General features: G+C 57.1%; 1 protein-coding gene across 1 annotated transcript in view; it reads right to left on the bottom strand.

Annotated features, from left to right (window-relative positions):
* Positions 1–3,202: 3,202 nt before the first annotated feature.
* LOC140458948 (uncharacterized) overlaps positions 3,203–21,830 on the bottom strand; it is a 57,223-nt gene continuing 38,595 nt past the window's right edge. The window contains exons 2-7 of the mRNA XM_072553683.1: positions 12,892–13,019; positions 10,569–10,688; positions 7,142–7,302; positions 6,689–6,871; positions 5,593–5,629; positions 3,203–3,375 (exon numbers count right to left, since the gene is read on the bottom strand). Coding sequence (XP_072409784.1) covers positions 6,791–6,871; positions 7,142–7,302; positions 10,569–10,688; positions 12,892–13,019 — 490 coding nt within the window. The 3' untranslated portion in view covers positions 3,203–3,375; positions 5,593–5,629; positions 6,689–6,790. The remainder of the gene's footprint in view (positions 3,376–5,592; positions 5,630–6,688; positions 6,872–7,141; positions 7,303–10,568; positions 10,689–12,891; positions 13,020–21,830) is intronic.

The following is a 21,830-nucleotide window of genomic DNA, read 5'->3' on the forward strand; positions in this document are numbered from 1 at the left end:
AAACTGGTGTTGGGTGATTTTTAACTTGGTCCATCCAGCCTGTTCAGCCTCTCCCGATAGCTCAAACCCTTCAACCCAGTTGTGAAATTCACTGTTAAGTTTTCCTCGACACTCTCGATGCCCAGCGATACATGAATTCAAACAGAAATGGCAGGAACTGTGCAGGGTTCACTGCTCTGTCTGTTAGCTGTGTGGGTCTCTCTCTCTTTCGCTGCCTTTGTCTGTCCCCCTCCCTTTTAAAAAGTGCGGCTTATTTTGGCTTTTCTTTCCTCCAAAGTTCCGAATCAATGCAGCAGCGTATAAGATATTAATTGTTACTCCTGGAATTCAAGGAAATCACCTCCAACACCTAAAATTCCACAAAGAAGGAGAAGCCTGGCCACAAAGAAATTTCCCTCGCCCTCCATCTTGGAGTACTCAGACGTTTTCCTCGCCCTCCATCTTGGATTACTCAGACGTTTTCCCTCGCCCTCCATCTTGGATTACTCAGACGTTTTCCCTCGCCTCCATCTTGGATTACTCAGACGTTTTCCCTCGCCCTCCATCTTGGATTACTCAGACGTTTTCCTCGCCCTCCATCTTGGATTTCGAAGACGTTTTCCCTCGTCCTCCATCTTGGATTACTCAGACATTGTGTGACACGATGATCTTTTGCTATCAATTCCGTGTGCTATGATCCTGCCCCACAGTTACTTGATGGAGGAGCAGCACTCTGAAAGCTAGTGCTTCCAAACAAACCTGTTGGGTCCATAACCTGGTATCGTGTGATTTTACAAACTTGGCCCAGCCCAGTCCAAGACTGGCTCCCTCCATCTCCCGACGCCACAGGAAGCCCACAGAGTGACAAGAAATAAACGGCTGACCATCGCCCAACCCATGAATGGTGCAGCAGCCATTGACGTCCAGTCCACCCTGGACGACTGGGTGTTACAGTCAGCGTCCATTCCCCTTTCCCTCCCCTCCCAGCTCAGTTACCCTCCGTTCCTCATGTATTTCCGAACCCTAACGGCACAGACGCTCCTCGACCCATTCTCCCTGCCTCTGGGCAAGGACGTTTATCCCCGGATCCCAAACGGCATTTTCCGATGGACTTTTCAGGCTCTCACAGTTCCCTGTTCTCTCTTCCCTCCCCTCCAGCACCTCAACGCTGTCCACACGGACTGTCTTCGCCCTCTGGGATCGACCGGTGTTCCGATGCCTAGAGGGTTTACGTCTTGGGAAGGGGGCCAGATGCAGAATGGAATCCCCAACACATCAGGTCCTTGAGGCAATACAGTATGGGAGAAGGTCACCCCACCCAACCAGTCCACATGGACTCTCTGAAGGGCATCCAACCCAGACAACCTGCTACTTCCCTGTACCCCCGCATTTCCCAAAACTATCCTATGGCCTGGAAACTACGGGACCAATTTAGCACGGCCAATCCCCCTAACCTGCACATCCCTGGGCACTACGGGACAATTGAGCACGGGCCAATCCAACCTAACCTGCACATCCCTGGGCACTACGGGACAATTGAGCACGGGCCAATCCACCCTAACCTGTACATCCCTGGGCACGACGGGGACAATTTAGCACGGGCCAATCCACCCTAACCTGCACATCCCTGGGCACTACGGGGACAATTTAGCACGGCCAATCCACCCTAACCTGCACATCCCTAGGCACTACGGGGACAATTTAGCACGGCCAATCCACCCTAACCTGCACATCCCTGGGCACTACGGGACAATTTAGCACGGCCAATCCACCCTAACCTGCACATCCCGGGGCACTATGGGACAATTTAGCACGGCCCAATCCACCCTAACCTGTACAATCCCTGGGCACTATGGGACAAAGTTAGCACGGCCAATCCACCCTAACCTGCACATCCCTGGGCACTACGGGGACAATTTAGCACGGCCCATCCACCCTAACCTGCACATCCCTGGGCACTATGGGGACAATTTAGCATGGCCAATCCACCCTAACCTGTACATCCTGGGCATTATGGGACAGTTTAGCACGGCCAATCCACCTTAACCTGTACATCCCTGGGCACTACGGGGACAATTTAGCACGGCCCATCCACCCTAACCTGTACATCCCTGGGCACTACGGGGACAATTTAGCACGGCCCATCCACCCTAACCTGCACATCCCTGGGCACTACGGGGACAATTTAGCACGGCCCATCCACCCTAACCTGTACATCCCTGGGCACTATGGGACAATTTAGCATGGCCAATCCACCCTAACCTGTACATCCCTGGGCACTACGGGGACAATTTAGCACAGCCAATCCACCCTAACCTGCACATCCGGGGCACTACGGGGACAATTTAGCATGGCCAATCCACCCTAACCTGCACATCCCTGGGCACTACAGGGACAATTTAGCACGGCCAATCCACCCTAACCTGCACATCCCTGGGCACTACGGGACAATTTAGCACGGTCAATCCACCCTAACCTGTACATCCCTGGGGTACTACGGGGACAATTTAGCACGGGCCAATCCACCCTAACCTGTACATCCCTTGGCACTATGGGACAATTTAGCACGGCCAATCCACCCTAACCTGCACATCCCTAGGCACTACGGGGACAATTTAGCACGGCCAATCCACCCTAACCTGCACATCCCTGGGCACTACGGGGACAATTTAGCACGGCCAATCCACCCTAACCTGTACATCCCTGGGCACTATGGGACAATTTAGCACGGCCAATCCACCCTAACCTGTACATCCCTGGGCACTATGGGACAATTTAGCACGGCCCATCCACCCTAACCTGCACATCCCTGGGCACTACAGGACAATGTAGCACGGCCAATCCACCCTAACTGCACATCCCTGGGCACTACAGGACAATGTAGCACGGCCCATCCACCCTAACCTGCACATCCCTGGGCACTACAGGACAATGTAGCACGGCCCAATCCACCCTAACCTGCTCACCTTTGGACTGTGGGAGAACGTGCAAACTCCACACAGACAGTCGCCCGCGGGTGGGATCAAACCTGGGTCCCAGCGGCGGTAATCACTGAGCCACCGTGCGGCCCCCAATCTTCACTTTATGGAGATGGGATGGTAAGTCACCTTTCCTGAAGTCAATGATCTCTGAAGCTGTTGTGTGATGCCTGCCTCCCCCAATCCCACACCCCAGTATTGGCAGTGCTTGGCGACTTGGTGCCCAGACGGTTACTCACGGATGCGCACGTTGCCAGTCTGGTCAGCTGGCCGCCCACTGCCACGCTGACAATCTGCAGCAGCTCACTCGGCCGGTTGCCCCCAGCAATTGGTGAAGCCAAAGGTGTTGTTGTTTTGGTGATGATGGTGAAGACAGAAAATCCCAACATCCGGGAGACATCCGACACTGGCAGGCTGTCTGCAGGGGGGGGGGGGGGGATAAAGGCGGTAAGGGGGGAATAGAGGGGTAAGAGGAGGGGAGGGAAGAGGGGGTAAGAGAGGGGGTAAGAGGGAGGGGGTAAGAGGGAGGGGGTAAGAGGGGAGGGGGGCAGAGGGAGGGGGGCAGAGGGAGGGGGGCAGAGGGAGGGGGGCAGAGGGAGGGGGGCAGAGGGAGGGGGGCAGAGGGAGGGGGGCAGAGGGAGGGGGGCAGAGGGAGGGGGGCAGAGGGAGGGGGGCAAGAGAGAGGGGGGCAGAAAGAGGGGGCAGAGAGAGGGGGCAGAAAGAGAGGGGGCAACGAGCAGAGAGGGGCAGAAAGAGGGGGGGCAGAAAGAGGGGGGGCAGAAAGAGGGGGGCAGAGAAGAGGGGGGCAGAAAGAGGGGGGCAGAAAGAGGGGGGGCAGAAAGAGGGGGGCAGAAAGAGGGGGGCAGAAAGAGGGGGGCAGAAGAGGGGGGCAGAAAGAGGGGGCAGGAAAGAGGGGGGCAGAAAGAGGGGGGCAGAAAGAGGGGGCAGAAAGAGGGGGGCAGAAAGAGGGGGGCAGAAAGAGGGGGGCAGAGGGAGGGGGGCAGAGGGAGGGGGGCAGAGGGAGGGGGCAGAGGGAGGGGGGCAGAGGGAGGGGGGCAGAGGGAGGGGGGCACGAGGGAGGGGGGCAGAGGGAGGGGGGCAGAGGGAGGGGGGCAGAGGGAGGGGGGCAGAGGGAGGGGGGCAGAGGGAGGGGAGGCAGAGGGAGGGGGACAGAGGGAGGGGGAAAGAGGGAGGGGGAAAGAGGGAGGGGAAGAGGGGAGGGGGAAAGAGGGAGGGGGAAAGAGGGAGGGGGAAAGAGGGAGGGGGAAAGAGGGAGGGAGGGAGAGAGACGGGAGGGAGGGAGAGAGACGGGAGGGAGGGAGAGAGACGGGAGGGAGGAGAGAGACGGGAGAGACGGGAGAGACGGAGAGACGGGAGAGACGGGAGAGACGGGAGAGACGGGAAGGAGGGAGGGTCGGGAGAGAGATGTGAGAGGTGTGAGAGACAGGAGGGAGGGGGAGGGGGAGGGAGGACGGGGGGAGGGAGCGAGACAGGGAGAGTGAGAGAGGGATGGAGAGGGAGACGGGGAAGTGGCAGTGGAGAGAGCGAGACCGAGTGATAGGGGGAGATGGAAAGGAAGGACAGAAAGGCAAAGAGAGCCAGGAGACAGTGAGAGGCGAGAGTGACAGAGAAGGGAGGGAGGACAGCGAGACATTAGGCAGAAATGAGAGACAGGGAGAGAACATGAAAGGAGCAGGAGGGGAGAGACAAAACGGGGATGACAACTTTATTGAAATAGTCCGCCACCAATCAGCAAGTGTTCGGGTCCAATGTGGCAATGTGAGAATGAAACAGAACACAGACACGGCGATGTGGCACAGTGACACGAGGAATCAGGCTGGGCAATGAAAATACACAGAGCAACTCAAAACCACAAGGACTTAACACCGTCTGGGGGACCGGCTCGTAACCACAAAGACATAACACCCGTCTGTGGGACCAGCTCGTAACCACAAAGACATAACACCCGTCTGTGGGAACCGGCTCGTAACCACAAAGACATAACACCCGTCTGTGGGACCGGCTCGTAACCACAAGACATAACACCCGTCTGTGGGACCGGCTCGTAACCACAGAGACATAACACCCGTCTGTGGGACCGGCTCGTAACCACAAAGACATAACACCCGTCTGGGGGACCGGCTCGTAACCACAGAGACATAACACCCGTCTGTGGGACCGGCTCGTAACCACAAAGACATAACACCCGTCTGGGGGACCGGCTCGTAACCACAAAGACATAACACCCATCTGTGGTACCGGCTCGTAACCACAGAGACATAACACCCGTCTGGGGGACCGGCTCGTAACCACAGAGACATAACACCCGTCTGTGGGGACCGGCTCGTAACCACAAAGACATAACACCCGTCTGGGGGACCGGCTCGTAACCACAAAGACATAACACCCGTCTGGGGGACCGGCTCGTAACCACAGAGACATAACACCCGTCTGGGGGACCGGCTCGTAACCACAAAGACATAACACCCGTCTGGGGGACCGGCTCGTAACCACAAAGACATAACACCCGTCTGGGGGACCGGCTCGTAACACAAAGACATAACACCCGTCTGGGGGACCGGCTCGTAACCACAAAGACATAACACCCGTCTGGGGGGACCAGCTCGACACTCACCTGGTCCTCCCTGAGACTCTGATGGGGTCCTGTCCAAACTGCAACAACAGAAACGTACACTGTTAATGAAACACGCCAGGGGATCTCAGAGTGTTACAGTGAGGGGTGTGGGGTATATCAGTGTGTTACAGTGAGGGGGTGTGGGGTATATCAGTGTGTTACAGTGAGGGGTGTGGGGTATATCAGGGTGTTACAGTGAGGGGTGTGGGGTATATCAGGGTGTCACAGTGAGGGGTGTGGTGTATATCAGGGTGTCACAGTGAGGGGTGTGTGGTGTATATCAGGGTGTCACAGTGAGGGGTGCGGGATATATCAGGGTGTCACAGTGAGGGGTGCGGGGTATATCAGTGTGTTACAGTGAGGGGTGAGGGGTGCGGGATATATCAGGGTGTCACAGTGAGGGGTGCGGGGTATGTCAGTGTGTTACAGTGAGGGGTGTGGGGTATATCAGGGTGTCACAGTGAGGGGTGTGGGGTATATCAGTGTGTTACAGTGAGGGGTGTGGGGTATATCGGGGTGTTACAGTGAGGGGTGTGGGGTATATCGGGGTGTTACAGTGAGGGGTGTGGGGTATATCGGGGTGTTACAGTGAGGGGTGTGGGGTATATCGGGGGTGTTACAGTGAGGGGTGTGGGGTATATCGGGGTGTTACAGTGAGGGGTGTGGGGTATATCGGGGTGTTACAGTGAGGGGTGTGGGGTATATCGGGGTGTTACAGTGAGGGGTGTGGGGTATATCGGGGTGTTACAGTGAGGGGTGTGGGGTATATCGGGGTGTTACAGTGAGGGGTGTGGGGTATATCGGGGTGTTACAGTGAGGGGTGTGGGGTATATCAGGGTGTAACAGTGAGGGGTGTGGGTATATCAGTGTGTTCTACAGTGAGGGGTGTGGGGTATATCGCGGTGTTACAGTGTAGGGGTGTGGGGTATAATCGGGGTGTTACAGTGAGGGGTGTGTGGGGTATATCGGGGTATTACAGTGAGGGGTGTGGGGTATATCGGGGTGTTACAGTGAGGGTGTGGGGGTATATCAGGGTGTTACAGTGAGGGGTGTGGGGTATATCATGGTGTTACAGTCAGGGGTGTATCAGACCGTTACGTGGGATTGATGCCCGTTTGGGGACATTCCCAGTCGGATTGGGTTTCCCTGTTGGAAGCGTTTGGCGTTGCCCTGGTCCCCCGGTTGTCCTGCGATCCCATCATGCTCTGTGCCCTCTCCACCTTCTGTAGCCACGTCCTGATCGGGGGTCGAGCCGGCACATACCCGTTACTGGCAGCTCCTGTTCGCGAGACACGAGGTGGGGGGTAGGGAGTCAGACGTTGGTCAGAGTGCTGGCGTGCCCCTCCCTCGGCACTCGCCCCCTCCCCCCCCAATCCGGGGGCACTCGGTGTGTCTGCGGCCGGCTGTTGCCGGTCAACCCCGCCGAGGGTCAGCACCCCCCCGTCCTGTGGCCCGTGTTGCGTTTTGCTCCGAGCAGCCCCAACGCCCGATCGTCTTAGTCAGCTGCCAGCTCGCCCCAGGGACCAGAAGGACCGACCCCCCTCCTTACCTGGGACCTGCGGCCTCCTTCAGCTGCCTCCTCGGTCGGCTGAGTCTCGGTCCCGCTCGGCAGCGATTTGCTCCGCCCCCGCGCCCTCAGCATGGAGGGCTCCAAGGTTAGCGTGGCGTCTGTGGGCAGGATGGGCGGCACTGGCGTCCCGTAGTAGTTCCCTGGCACAGAGCACACGCATTCAACACGGGCAAACCCCACACGCGATATCGAATTCAACATGGAGTCAACGCCGATCCCCGTCACACCCGCCCAGGGACAGGGGGTTAGATACAGAGTAAGGCTCCCTCTACACTGTCTCCCCCATCAAACACTCCCAGAGACGGGGGGTTAGATACAGAGTAAGGCTCCCTCTACACTGTCTCCCCCATCAAACACTCCCAGAGACGGGGGGGTTAGATACAGAGTAAGGCTCTCTCTACACTGTCCCCCCCATCAAACACTCCCAGAGACGGGGGGTTAGATACAGAGAGTAAGGCTCTCTCTACACTGTCCCCCCCATCAAACACTCCCAGAGACGGGGGGTTAGATACAGAGTAAGGCTCCCTCTACACTGTCTCCCCACTCCCTGGGACAGGGGTGTTAGATACAGAGTAAGGCTTTCTCTACACTGTCTCCCCACTCCCTGGGACAGGGGGTTAGATACAGAGTAAGGCTCCCTCTACACCGGTCCCCCCACTCCCTGGGACAGGGGGGTTAGATACAGAGTAAGGCTCCCTCTACACCGTCCCCCACTCCCAGGGACAGGGGGTGAGAGACAGAGTAAAGCTCCCTCTACACTGTCTCCCCACTACCAGGGACAGGGGGTTAGATACAGAGTAAGGGCTCCCTCTACACTGTCCCGCCTCAAACCAGCCCCCATGACCGGGACAGCTCGGTGTTCGATCCAGAGTGAAGCTCCCTCTACACTGACCCAGCCAAACCCTCCCAGGACTGGAAGAGGGCAGTGAGAGGTGCAGAGTCAAGTCCACCCAGCGGGGCGTGGGCCAAGTGATGACAGTTGGTGACGGCTGCTAACTCACAGGGTGGGGGAGAGGTTGCACAGAACGGGCGGGGGATTGGAGGCACTGACAGAGGGATCGCTGGGTCACAGGTCAGAGGTTGGAGGCTGGGAGAGGGTCACAGGTCAGAGGCTGGAGACTGAGAGAGGGTCACAGGTCAGAGGCTGGAGGCTGGGAGATTGGGTCACAGGTCAGAGGCTGAGAGAGGGTCACAGGTGAGAGGCTACAGGCTGAGAGAGGGTCACAGGTCAGAGGCAGGGAGCTGAGAGAGGGTCAGAGGTCAGAGGCTGGAGCCTGAGAGAGGGTCACAGGTCAGAGGCTGGAGCCTGAGAGAGTGTCACAGCTCAGAGTCTGGAAGCTGAAGAGAGGGTCAGAGGTCAGAGGCTGGAGGCTGAGAGGGGGATCAGAGGCTGGAGGCAGAGAGTGTGGGTCACAGGTCAGAGGCTAGAGAGGGTCACAGGTCAGAGGCTAGAGGCTGAGATCGGGTCAGAGGTCAGGGGCTGGAGGCTGAGGGTCAGGGGCCGGAGGCGGAGGAGGGTCAGAGGCTGGAGCTGAGAGAGGGTCAGACGTCAGAACTGGAGGCTGAGAGAGGGTCAAGGTCAGAAGTTGGAGGTGGAGAGAGGATCAGAGGCTGGAGGCTGAGAGACGGAGGAGGTGTAGGAGGGGGCTGGCGGAGGGGACGGAGATAGGGAGGGGGTGTGTGGGGGCTGGCGGAGGGGACGGAGATAGGGAGGGGGTGTAGGGGGCTGGAGGATGGGGACAGAGATAGGGAGGGGGTGTAGGGGCTGGAGGAGGGGACGGAGATAGGGAGGGGGTGTAGGGGGCTGGCGGAGGGGACGGAGATAGGGAGGGGGTGTAGGGGACTGGAGGAGGGGACGGAGATAGGGAGGGGGTGTAGGGGGCTGGCGGAGGGGACGGAGATAGGGAGGGGGTGTAGGGGGCTGGCGGAGGGGACGGAGATAGGGAGGGGTGTAGGGGGCTGGAGGAGGGGACGGAGATAGGGAGGGGGTGTAGGGGGCTGGAGGAGGGGACGGAGATAGGGAGGGGGTGTAAGGGCTGGAGGAGGGGACGGAGATAGGGAGGGGGTGTAAGGGCTGGAGGAGGGGGACGGAGATAGGGAGGGGGTGTAAGGGCTGGAGGAGGGGACGGAGATAGGGAGGGGGTGTAAGGGCTGGAGGAGGGGACGGAGATAGGGAGGGGGTGTAGGGGCTGGAGGAGGGGACGGAGATAGGGAGGGGGGTGTGGGGGGCTGGAGGAGGGGACGGGGATAGGGAGGTGGTGTAGGGGGCTGGAGGAGGGGACGGGGATAGGGAGGGGGTGTAGGGGGCTGGAGGAGGGGACGGAGATAGGGAGGGGGTGTAGGGGGCTGGAGGAGGGGACGGAGATAGGGAGGGGGTGTAGGGGCTGGAGGAGGGGACGGAGATAGGGAGGGGTGTAGGGGGCTGGAGGGGGGGACGGAGATAGGGAGGGGTGTAGGGGGCTGGAGGAGGAGACGGAGATAGGGAGGGGGTGTAGGGGCTGGAGGAGGGGACGGGGATAGGGAGGGGGTGTAGGGAGCTGGAGGAGGGGACGGAGATAGGGAGGGGGTGTGGGGGACTGGAGAGGGGACGGAGATAGGGAGGGGGTGTAGGGGACTGGAGGAGGGGACGGGGATAGGGAGGGGGTGTAGGGGGCTGGAGGAGGGGACGGGGATAGGGAGGGGGTGTTGGGGGCTGGAGGAGGGGACGGGGATAGGGAGGGGGTGTAGGGGACTGGAGGAGGGGACGGAGATAGGGAGGGGGTGTGTGTGGGGGCTGGAGGAGGGGACGGAGATAGGGAGGGGGTGTAGGGGGCTGGAGGAGGGGACGGGGATAGGGAGGGGGTGTTGGGGGCTGGAGGAGGGGACGGAGATAGGGAGGGGGTGTAGAGGGCTGGGGGAGGGGACAGAGATAGGGAGGGGGTGTGTGGGGGCTGGAGGAGGGGACGGGGATAGGGAGGGGGTGTAGGGGGCTGGAGGAGGGGACGGGGATAGGGAGGGGGTGTAGGGGCTGGAGGAGGGGACGGAGATAGGGAGGGGGTGTAGGGGGCTGGAGGAGGGGATGGAGATGGGGAGGGGGTGTAGGGGCTGGAGGAGGGGACGGAGATAGGGAGGGGGGTGTAGGGGCTGGAGGAGGGGACGGAGATAGGGAGGGGGTGTGGGGGGCTGGGCATGGTGACAGGGATTGTGGGATTTGAAGGGGAGGGTGAGAAGGGGACAGCAGCGGGGTGTGGCTGGACTGGGGCGGTCCGCGTCGTTTCTCAAGTGGAGATCGGGACAGAGAGAAAGCAGGAGGGCCCACCGTACGACCCGTCTCCTGCTCGCTCGCTCGCTCGCCCCTCACCCCCCCGGGGTGGGGGAGGGGGAGGGGGAGGGGGAGGGACGGTGAACGCCAGGCCATGAAGATTACCGTCAAACTTGCCGGTTTCCAGGAGCCCTCCGGCCCTCTCCAGCGCCTGGAACTCGGACAGGCTGACGAAGTGGAAGTCCACCCCAGGACGCTCGCCCTCCCGAGGGGCCCGGGTCGTACCTGGTGGGAGAGGGGGAAACAAAAAACAAAATATCAAACCGCAAACGACTCAGCGTCTGGTGGGTGGGGGTGGGGGTGAGGGGTCCGAGGCAGGGAATAGGTGCAGACGCGCCCGCCTCCCCATCACCCTCCCCTCCCCACAATACCCCCCCCCGCCCCACTGCCACCCGCCACCCACCCCCCCACAACACCCCCCGCGTAGGCCTCACGGAGCACCTCAGAGGCTGAGACCGTCACCTCGGGCGCTCTTCAGAGACACAACGGCCTGATTCCCGTTCCCTCCCACCTCCCCCCCCCCCCCCCCCACCCCCCCCCGCCGACATTCGGGGGCCTCGGTCAGACCTCCTGCTCGGGTTGGGGGATGGGGGGGGGTGGGGGCAGAGGTTCAGGCAGCGCAGACGGCAGCAGCTCCTTTCACCCTGTCTGCGGACTCCAACGTGGAGTTTGCTCATTTATGACAACACAGAACATTCCGGCGCAGTCCAGGCCCTTCGGCCCCTCCGTGCTGTGCTGACCAATCTGAAGCCCCTCTCTCCTACCCTATTCCATTCTCCTCCATATGCCTATCCAATGCCCATTTAAATGCCCCTAAAGTTGGTGAGTCTACTCCTGTTACAGACAGTGCGTTCCACGCCCCCCTCCTACTCTCTGAGTAAAGAAACTCCCTCTGCCATCTGTCCTGTATCTATCACCCCCTCAATGTAAAGCTGTGTCCCCTGGTGCTAGCCATCACCATCCGAGGGAAAAGCCTCTCCCTGTCCACCCTATCGAACCCTCGGATTATCTTATACGTCTCAGTTAAGTCACCTCTCAGCCTCCTTCTCTCTAACGGAAACAGCCTCAAGTCCCTCAGCCTTTCCCCATAAGACCTTTCCTCCATAACCAGGCAACATCCCGGGAAATCCCCTCTGAACCCTTTCCAAAGCTTCCACATCCTTCCTATCATGCGGTGACCAGAACTGTACACAATCCTCCCCAAGTGCGGCCGCACCAGAGTTTTGTACAGCTGCAGCATGACCCCGTGGCTCCGAAACTCAATCCCTCTCCCAATAAACGCTAACACACCGTACGCCTTCTTAACAATCCGATCGACCTGGGTGGAAACTTTCAGGGATCAGGACATTCCCTTTGCCTCAAGTTGGGGTTCCTGGCCCGAGGTGGCAAATACGGAGCGCGTGGTTGTCCCCAAACCCACATCTCCGACGAGATGGCTGCTTCCTCAGGAAGATCGAAGGGGTCGGGGAAACAGGGTGGATCGGAGCCCAGGGTCAGGCCCCATGGGAAACCATGGAGAAACAATGGCCGAAGGTGGGCAGGCGAGGGCCAAGCTGAGTTGGCCCAGAGAATCTTCATCGAATCCAGTGGGGAAACAGGCCCTTTGGCCCAGCAACGCCACACCAAATCCCCAAAGAGTATCCACCCAGACCCAATCCCCTACTCTATTACTCTACGCTTACCCCTGACTAATCCACCCTAACCTGCACATCCCTGGGCAGTACGGGGACAATTTAGCACGGGCCAATCCACCCTAACCTGTACATCCCTGGGCACTACAGGGACAATTTAGCACGGGCCAATCCACCCTAACCTGTACATCCCTGGGCACTATGGGACAATTTAGCACGGGCCAATCCACCCTAACCTGTACATCCCTGGGCACTACGGGGACAATTTAGCACGGGCCAATCCACCCTAACCTGTACCTCCCTGGGCACTATGGGACAATTTAGCACGGGCCAATCCACCCTAACCTGTACATCCCTGGGCACTACGGGGACAATTTAGCACGGGCCAATCCACCCTAACCTGCACATCCCTGGGCACTACGAGGACAATTTTGCACGGGCAAATCCACCCTAACCTACACAACGTTGGACTGTGGGAGGAAACCGGAGCACCCGGAGGAAACCCACACAGACACGGGGAGAATGTGCAAACTCCACACAGTCAGTTGCCCGAGGGTGGAATCGAACCTGGGTCCTTGGCGCTGGGAGGCAGCAGAGCTAACCACTGAGCCACCTTCTCTCAGATTGATAAGTTAATGAAATGTTCAACATGGCACGCTCCTCCAGCCTTGGTTTGGACACAGGTCTGTTCGCTGCCCTTTCCTGACATTCAGAGTTAACCTCTAAACCCCCCGCGACTAGCCCACACCGCTGTGCCATCCTCTCGGTTCCCCCCCACCAACGGGCGCTGTACTTACATGGCACAGCCCGGATGTACAGGTTTTGGCGAATACACTCCTGGAGCTCAAAGTCTGCCGAGCCTTTGGCGAATGCGTGCTTGAGGAAGTGGCGTAGGTCGGAGTTCAGCTGGGAACCTGAAGGGATGCTAAGTTAGCAAGGGTCCGAGCGCACAGTCTTACACACACACACACACACACACACACACACACACACACACACACACCCCCTCGATAAGCAGAGTCTCACACACACACACCCCCCTCGATAAGCAGAGTCTCTCTCACACACACACACACCCCTCGATAAGCAGAGTCTCTCTCACACACACACACACCCCTCGATAAGCAGAGTCTCTCTCACACACACACCCCTCGATAAGCAGTGTCTCTCTCTCACACACACACTCACACACACACACACACACCCCTCGATAAGCAGTGTCTCACACACACACACACACACACCCCTCGATAAGCAGTGTCTCACACACACACACACCCCCTCGATAAGCAGTGTCTCACACACACACACACACACACCCTCGATAAGCAGTGTCTCACACACACACACACCCCTCGATAAGCAGTGTCTCACACACACACACCCCCTCGATAAGCAGTGTCTCACACACACACACACCCCCTCGATAAGCAGTGTCTCACACACACAACACACACACAACCCCTCGATAAGCAGTGTCTCACACACACACACCCCCCTCGATAAGCAGTGTCTCACACACACACACACACACACCCTCGATAAGCAGTGTCTCACACACACACACACACACACCCTCGATAAGCAGTGTCTCACACACACACACACACACACCCTCGATAAGCAGTGTCTCACACACACACACACACACACCCTCGATAAGCAGTGTCTCACACACACACACGCACACCCCTCGATAAGCAGTGTCTCACACACACACACACACACACACCCCACGATAAGCAGTGTCCTCACACACACACACACACACACACACCCCCTCGATAAGGCAGTGTCTCTCTCTCTCACACACCACACACACACACACACACACACACACACACACCCTCGATAAGCAGTGTCCTCTCACACACACACACACCCCTCGATAAGGCAGTGTCACACACACACACACACACACACACACACACACCCCTCGATAAGCAGTGTCTCCCACACACACACACACACCCCTCGATAAGCAGTGTCTCACACACACACACACACACACACCCTCGATAAGCAGTGTCCTCACACACACCCCTCGATAAGCAGTGTCTCTCACACACACACACACCCTCGATAAGCAGTGTCTCTCACACACACACACACCCTCGATAAGCAGTGTCTCTCACACACACACACACCCTCGATAAGCAGTGTCCACACACACACTCGATAAGCAGTGGTCACCACACACACTCGATAAGCAGTGTCACACACACACACACACACACACACCTCTCGATAAGCAGTGTCTCACACACACACACACACACACACCCCTCGATAAGCAGTGTCACACACACACACACACCCTCGATAAGCAGTGTCTCTCTCACAACACACACACACCCTCGATAAGCAGTGTCACACACACACACACACACACCCTCGATAAGCAGTGTCACACACACACACACACACACACCCTCGATAAGCAGTGTCTCTCACACACATACACACACCCCCCCTCGATAAGCAGTGTCACACACACACACACACACACACACACACACACCCTCGATAAGCAGTGTCTCTCACACACACACACACCCCCTCGATAAGCAGTGTCACACACACACACACACCCTCGATAAGCAGTGTCTCTCTCACACACACACACACACCCCCCCCTCGATAAGCAGTCACACACACACACACACACCCCCCTCAATAAGCAGTCACACACACACACACACACACACACTCCCCCTCGATAAGCAGTCACACACACACACACCCCCCTCGATAAGCAGTCACACACACACACACACACACTCCCCCCTCGATAAGCAGTCCACACACACACACACCCCCCCTCGATAAGCAGTCACACACACACACACACACACCCCCCCCCGATAAGCAGGTCCACACACACACACACACACCCCCCCCTCGATAAGCAGTCACACACACACACACACACACACACCCTCGATAAGCAGTCACACACACACACCACACACCCCCTCGATAAGCAGTCACACACACACACACACACCCCCCTCGATAAGCAGTCACACACACACACCCACACACACACCCCCTCGATAAGCAGTCACACACACACCCCCCCCCTCGATAAGCAGTCACACACACACACACACACACCCCCCCTCGATAAGCAGTCACACACACACACACACCCCCCCTCAATAAGCAGTCCACACACACACACACACACCCCCCCCTCGATAAGCAGTCCACACACACACACACACACACACACACCCCCCCTCGATAAGCAGTCACAACACACACACACCACCCCCTCGATAAGCAGTCACACACACACACACGCCCCCCCTCGATAAGCAGTCCACTCACACACACACACACACCCCCCCTCGATAAGCAGTGTCTCACACACACACACACACCCCCCCTCGATAAGCAGTCACACACACCACACACACACCCTCGATAAGCAGTCACACACACACACACACACCCTCGATAAGCAGTCACACACACACACACACACACACACACATCCCTCGATAAGCAGTGTCCTCACACACACACACACTCGATAAGCAGTGTCTCTCACACACACACACACACCCCCTCGATAGGCAGTGTCTCACACACACACACACACACACCCCCCTCGATAAGCAGTCACACACACACACACACACATCCCTCGATAAGCAGTGTCTCACACACACACACACACATCCCTCGATAAGCAGTGTCTCACACACACACACACACCCCCCCCTCGATAAGCAGTGTCTCCTCACACACACACACCCCCCCCTCGATAAGCAGTGTCTCACACACACACACACACACCCCCTCGATAAGCAGTCACACACACACACACACACACCCCTCGATAAGCAGTCACACACACACACACACACACACCCCCCTCGATAAGCAGTCACACACACACAACCACACACCACCCCCCTCGATAAGCAGTCACACACACACACACACCCCCCCTCGATAAGCAGTCACACACACACACACACCCCCCCTCGATAAGCAGTCACACACACACCACATACCCCCCCTCGATAAGCAGTCACACACACACACATACCCCCCCTCGATTAAGCAGTCACACACACACACACACCCCCCCTCGATAAGCAGTCACACACACACACATACCCCCCCCTCGATAAGCAGTCACACACACACACATACCCCCCCCTCGATAAGCAGTCACACACACACACACACACACACACATCCCTCGATAAGCAGTGTCTCACACACACACACCCTCGATAAGCAGTGTCCTCACACACACACACACACACACCCCTCGATAGGCAGTGTCACACACACACACACACACCCCCGTCGATAAGCAGTCACTCACACACACACACATACCCCCCCGTCGATAAGCAGTCACTCACACACACACACATACCCCCCCTCGATAAGCAGTCACACACACACACACATACCCCCCCCTCGATAAGCAGTCCACACACACACACACACACACACACACACACACACACATCCCTCGATAAGCAGTGTCTCACACACACACACCCTCGATAAGCAGTGTCCTCACACACACACACACACACACACACCCCTCGATAGGCAGTGTCCACACACACAAACACAGACACACCCTCGATAAGCAGTGTCCTCACACCACACACACACACACACACACACACCCCTCGATAGGCAGTGTCACACACACACACACACACCACACACACACACACACACACACCCTCGATAAGCAGTGTCTCTCACACACACACACACCCCTCGATAAGCAGTGTCTCACACACACACACAACACACCCCCTCGATAAGCAGTGTCTCACACACACACACACACACACCCTCGATAAGCAGTGTCTCACACACACCCCTCGATAAGCAGTGTCTCTCACACACACACACACACCCTCGATAAGCAGTGTCACACACACACACACACACCCTCGATAAGCAGTGTCACACACACACTCGATAAGCAGTGTCACACACACACTCGATAAGCAGTGTCACACACACACACACCACACACACACACACACACCCTCGATAAGCAGTGTCTCTCTCACACACACACACACACCCCCCCCTCGATAAGCAGTCACACACACACACCCCCCTCGATAAGCAGTCACACACACACACACACACTCCCCCTCGATAAGCAGTCACACACACACACACACACACCCCCCCGATAAGCAGTCACACACACACACACACACACACACCCCCCCGATAAGCAGTCACACACACACACACACCCCCCCCTCGATAAGCAGTCACACACACACACACACACACCCCCCCCTCGATAAGCAGTCACACACACACACACACACACACCCCCCCCTCGATAAGCAGTCACACACACACACACACACACACCCTCGATAAGCAGTCCACACACACACACACACACCCCCCCTCGATAAGCAGTCACACACACACACACACACCCCCTCGATAAGCAGTCACACACACACACACACACCCCCCCTCGATAAGCAGTCACACACACACACACACACCCCCTCGATAAGCAGTCACTCACACACACACACACACACCCCCCTCGATAAGCAGTCACTCACACACACACACACACCCCCCTCGATAAGCAGTCACACACACACACACACCCCCTCGATAAGCAGTCACACACACACACACACATCCCTCGATAAGCAGTGTCCTCACACACACACACACTCGATAAGCAGTGTCCTCACACACACACACACACCCCTCGATAGGCAGTGTCCTCACACACACACACACCCCCCCCCCCCTCGATAAGCAGTCACACAACACACACACACACACACCCCTCGATAAGCAGTGTCTCACACACACACACCCCCCTCGATAAGCAGTGTCCTGACACACACACACACACTCACCCTTGATAAGCAGTCACACACACACACACACAACCCCCTCGATAAGCAGTCACACACACACACACATACCCCCCCTCGATAAGCAGTCACACACACACACACACACACATCCCTCGATAAGCAGTGTCTCACACACACACACACACACTCGATAAGCAGTGTCTCTCACACACACACACACACCCCTCGATAAGCAGTGTCTCCACACACACACACCACAACCCCCCTCGATAAGCAGTGTCTCACACACACACACCCCTCGATAAGCAGTGTCTCACACACACACACCCCTCGATAAGCAGTGTCTCACACACACACACCCCCTCGATAAGCAGTGTCTCACACACACACCACACACACACCCCTCGATAAGCAGTGTCTCACACACACACACACCCCTCGATAAGCAGTGTCTCACACACACACACACACACCCCTCGATAAGCAGTGTATCACACACACACACACACACACACACACCCCTCGATAAGCAGTGTCTCACACACACACACACACACACACACTCTCGATAAGCAGTGTCTCTCACACACACACACACACCCCTCGATAAGCAGTGTCTCACACACACACACACACCCCCCCTCGATAAGCAGTGTCACACACACCCCCTCGATAAGCAGTGTCACACACACACACACACCCCCCCCCTCGATAAGCAGTGTCTCACACACACACACACACCCTCGATAAGCAGTGTCTCACACACACACACACACACACACACACCCTCGATAAGCAGTGTCTCACACACACACACACCCTCGATAAGCAGTGTCTCACACACACACACGCACACCCTCGATAAGCAGTGTCTCACACACACCACACACACACACACCCCACGATAAGCAGTGTCTCACACACACACACACACACACACACACACACCCCTCGATAAGCAGTGTCTCTCTCTCTCTCACACACACACACCCCTCGATAAGCAGTGTCTCTCACACACACACACACACCCCTCGATAAGCAGTGTCTCACACACACACACACACACACACACACCCTCGATAAGCAGTGTCTCTCACACACACACACACACCCCTCGATAAGCAGTGTCTCACACACACACACACCCCCCCTCGATAAGCAGTGTCACACACACACCCCCTCGATAAGCAGTGTCACACACACACACACACACCCCCCCCCTCGATAAGCAGTGTCTCACACACACACACACACCCTCGATAAGCAGTGTCTCACACACACACACACACACACACACACCCTCGATAAGCAGTGTCTCACACACACACACACACACACCCTCGATAAGCAGTGTCTCACACACACACACACACACACACCCTCGATAAGCAGTGTCTCACACACACACACGCACACCCTCGATAAGCAGTGTCTCACACACACACACACACACACACCCCACGATAAGCAGTGTCTCACACACACACACACACACACACACACACACACCCCTCGATAAGCAGTGTCTCTCTCTCTCACACACACACACACACACACACACACACACACACACACACACCCTCGATAAGCAGTGTCTCTCACACACACACACACCCCTCGATAAGCAGTGTCACACACACACACACACACACACACCCTCGATAAGCAGTGTCTCTCACACACACACACACCCCTCGATAAGCAGTGTCTCACACACACACACACACCCCTCGATAAGCAGTGTCTCACACACACACACACACACACCCTCGATAAGCAGTGTCTCACACACACCCCTCGATAAGCAGTGTCTCTCACACACACACACACCCTCGATAAGCAGTGTCTCTCACACACACACACACCCTCGATAAGCAGTGTCTCTCACACACACACACACCCTCGATAAGCAGTGTCACACACACACTCGATAAGCAGTGTCACACACACACTCGATAAGCAGTGTCACACACACACACACACACACACACACACACACCTCTCGATAAGCAGTGTCTCACACACACACACACACACACACCCCTCGATAAGCAGTGTCACACACACACACACACCCTCGATAAGCAGTGTCTCTCTCACACACACACACACCCTCGATAAGCAGTGTCACACACACACACACACACCCTCGATAAGCAGTGTCACACACACACACACACACACACCCTCGATAAGCAGTGTCTCTCACACACATACACACACACACCCTCGATAAGCAGTGTCTCTCACACACATACACACCCCCCCTCGATAAGCAGTGTCACACACACACACACACACACACACACACCCTCGATAAGCAGTGTCTCTCACACACACACACACCCCCCTCGATAAGCAGTGTCACACACACACACACACCCTCGATAAGCAGTGTCTCTCTCACACACACACACACACCCCCCCCTCGATAAGCAGTCACACACACACACACACCCCCCTCGATAAGCAGTCACACACACACACACACTCCCCCTCGATAAGCAGTCACACACACACACACCCCCCTCGATAAGCAGTCACACACACACACACACACACCCCCCCCGATAAGCAGTCACACACACACACACACACCCCCCCCTCGATAAGCAGTCACACACACACACACACACACACACCCCCTCGATAAGCAGTCACACACACACACACACACCCCCCCTCGATAAGCAGTCACACACACACACACACACCCCCCTCGATAAGCAGTCACACACACACACACACACACCCCCTCGATAAGCAGTCACACACACACACACACACCCCCCCTCGATAAGCAGTCACACACACACACACACACACCCCCTCGATAAGCAGTCACACACACACACACACACACCCCCCCTCGATAAGCAGTCACACACACACACACACCCCCCCTCGATAAGCAGTCACACACACACACACACACACCCCCCCTCGATAAGCAGTCACTCACACACACACACACACACACCCCCTCGATAAGCAGTCACACACACACACACACACCCTCGATAAGCAGTCACACACACACACACACACCCCCCCTCGATAAGCAGTCACACACACACACACACACACCCCCCCTCGATAAGCAGTCACACACACACACACACACCCCCTCGATAAGCAGTCACACACACACACACGCCCCCCCTCGATAAGCAGTCACTCACACACACACACACACCCCCCCTCGATAAGCAGTCACTCACACACACACACACACACACCCCCTCGATAAGCAGTCACACACACACACACACACCCTCGATAAGCAGTCACACACACACACACACACCCTCGATAAGCAGTCACACACACACACACACACACACACACATCCCTCGATAAGCAGTGTCTCACACACACACACACTCGATAAGCAGTGTCTCTCACACACACACACACACCCCTCGATAGGCAGTGTCTCACACACACACACACACACACCCCCTCGATAAGCAGTCACACACACACACACACACATCCCTCGATAAGCAGTGTCTCACACACACACACACACATCCCTCGATAAGCAGTGTCTCACACACACACACACACACCCCTCGATAAGCAGTGTCTCTCACACACACACACCCCCCCCTCGATAAGCAGTGTCTTACACACACACACACACACCCCCTCGATAAGCAGTCACACACACACACACACACCCCCCTCGATAAGCAGTCACACACACACACACACACACCCCCCTCGATAAGCAGTCACACACACACACACACCCCCCCTCGATAAGCAGTCACACACACACACACACCCCCCCTCGATAAGCAGTCACACACACACACATACCCCCCCTCGATAAGCAGTCACACACACACACATACCCCCCCTCGATAAGCAGTCTC

Source organism: Chiloscyllium punctatum, chromosome 34 (assembly GCF_047496795.1).
Source record: "Chiloscyllium punctatum isolate Juve2018m chromosome 34, sChiPun1.3, whole genome shotgun sequence".
In the NCBI taxonomy this organism is placed as follows: Eukaryota; Metazoa; Chordata; class Chondrichthyes; order Orectolobiformes; family Hemiscylliidae; genus Chiloscyllium; species Chiloscyllium punctatum.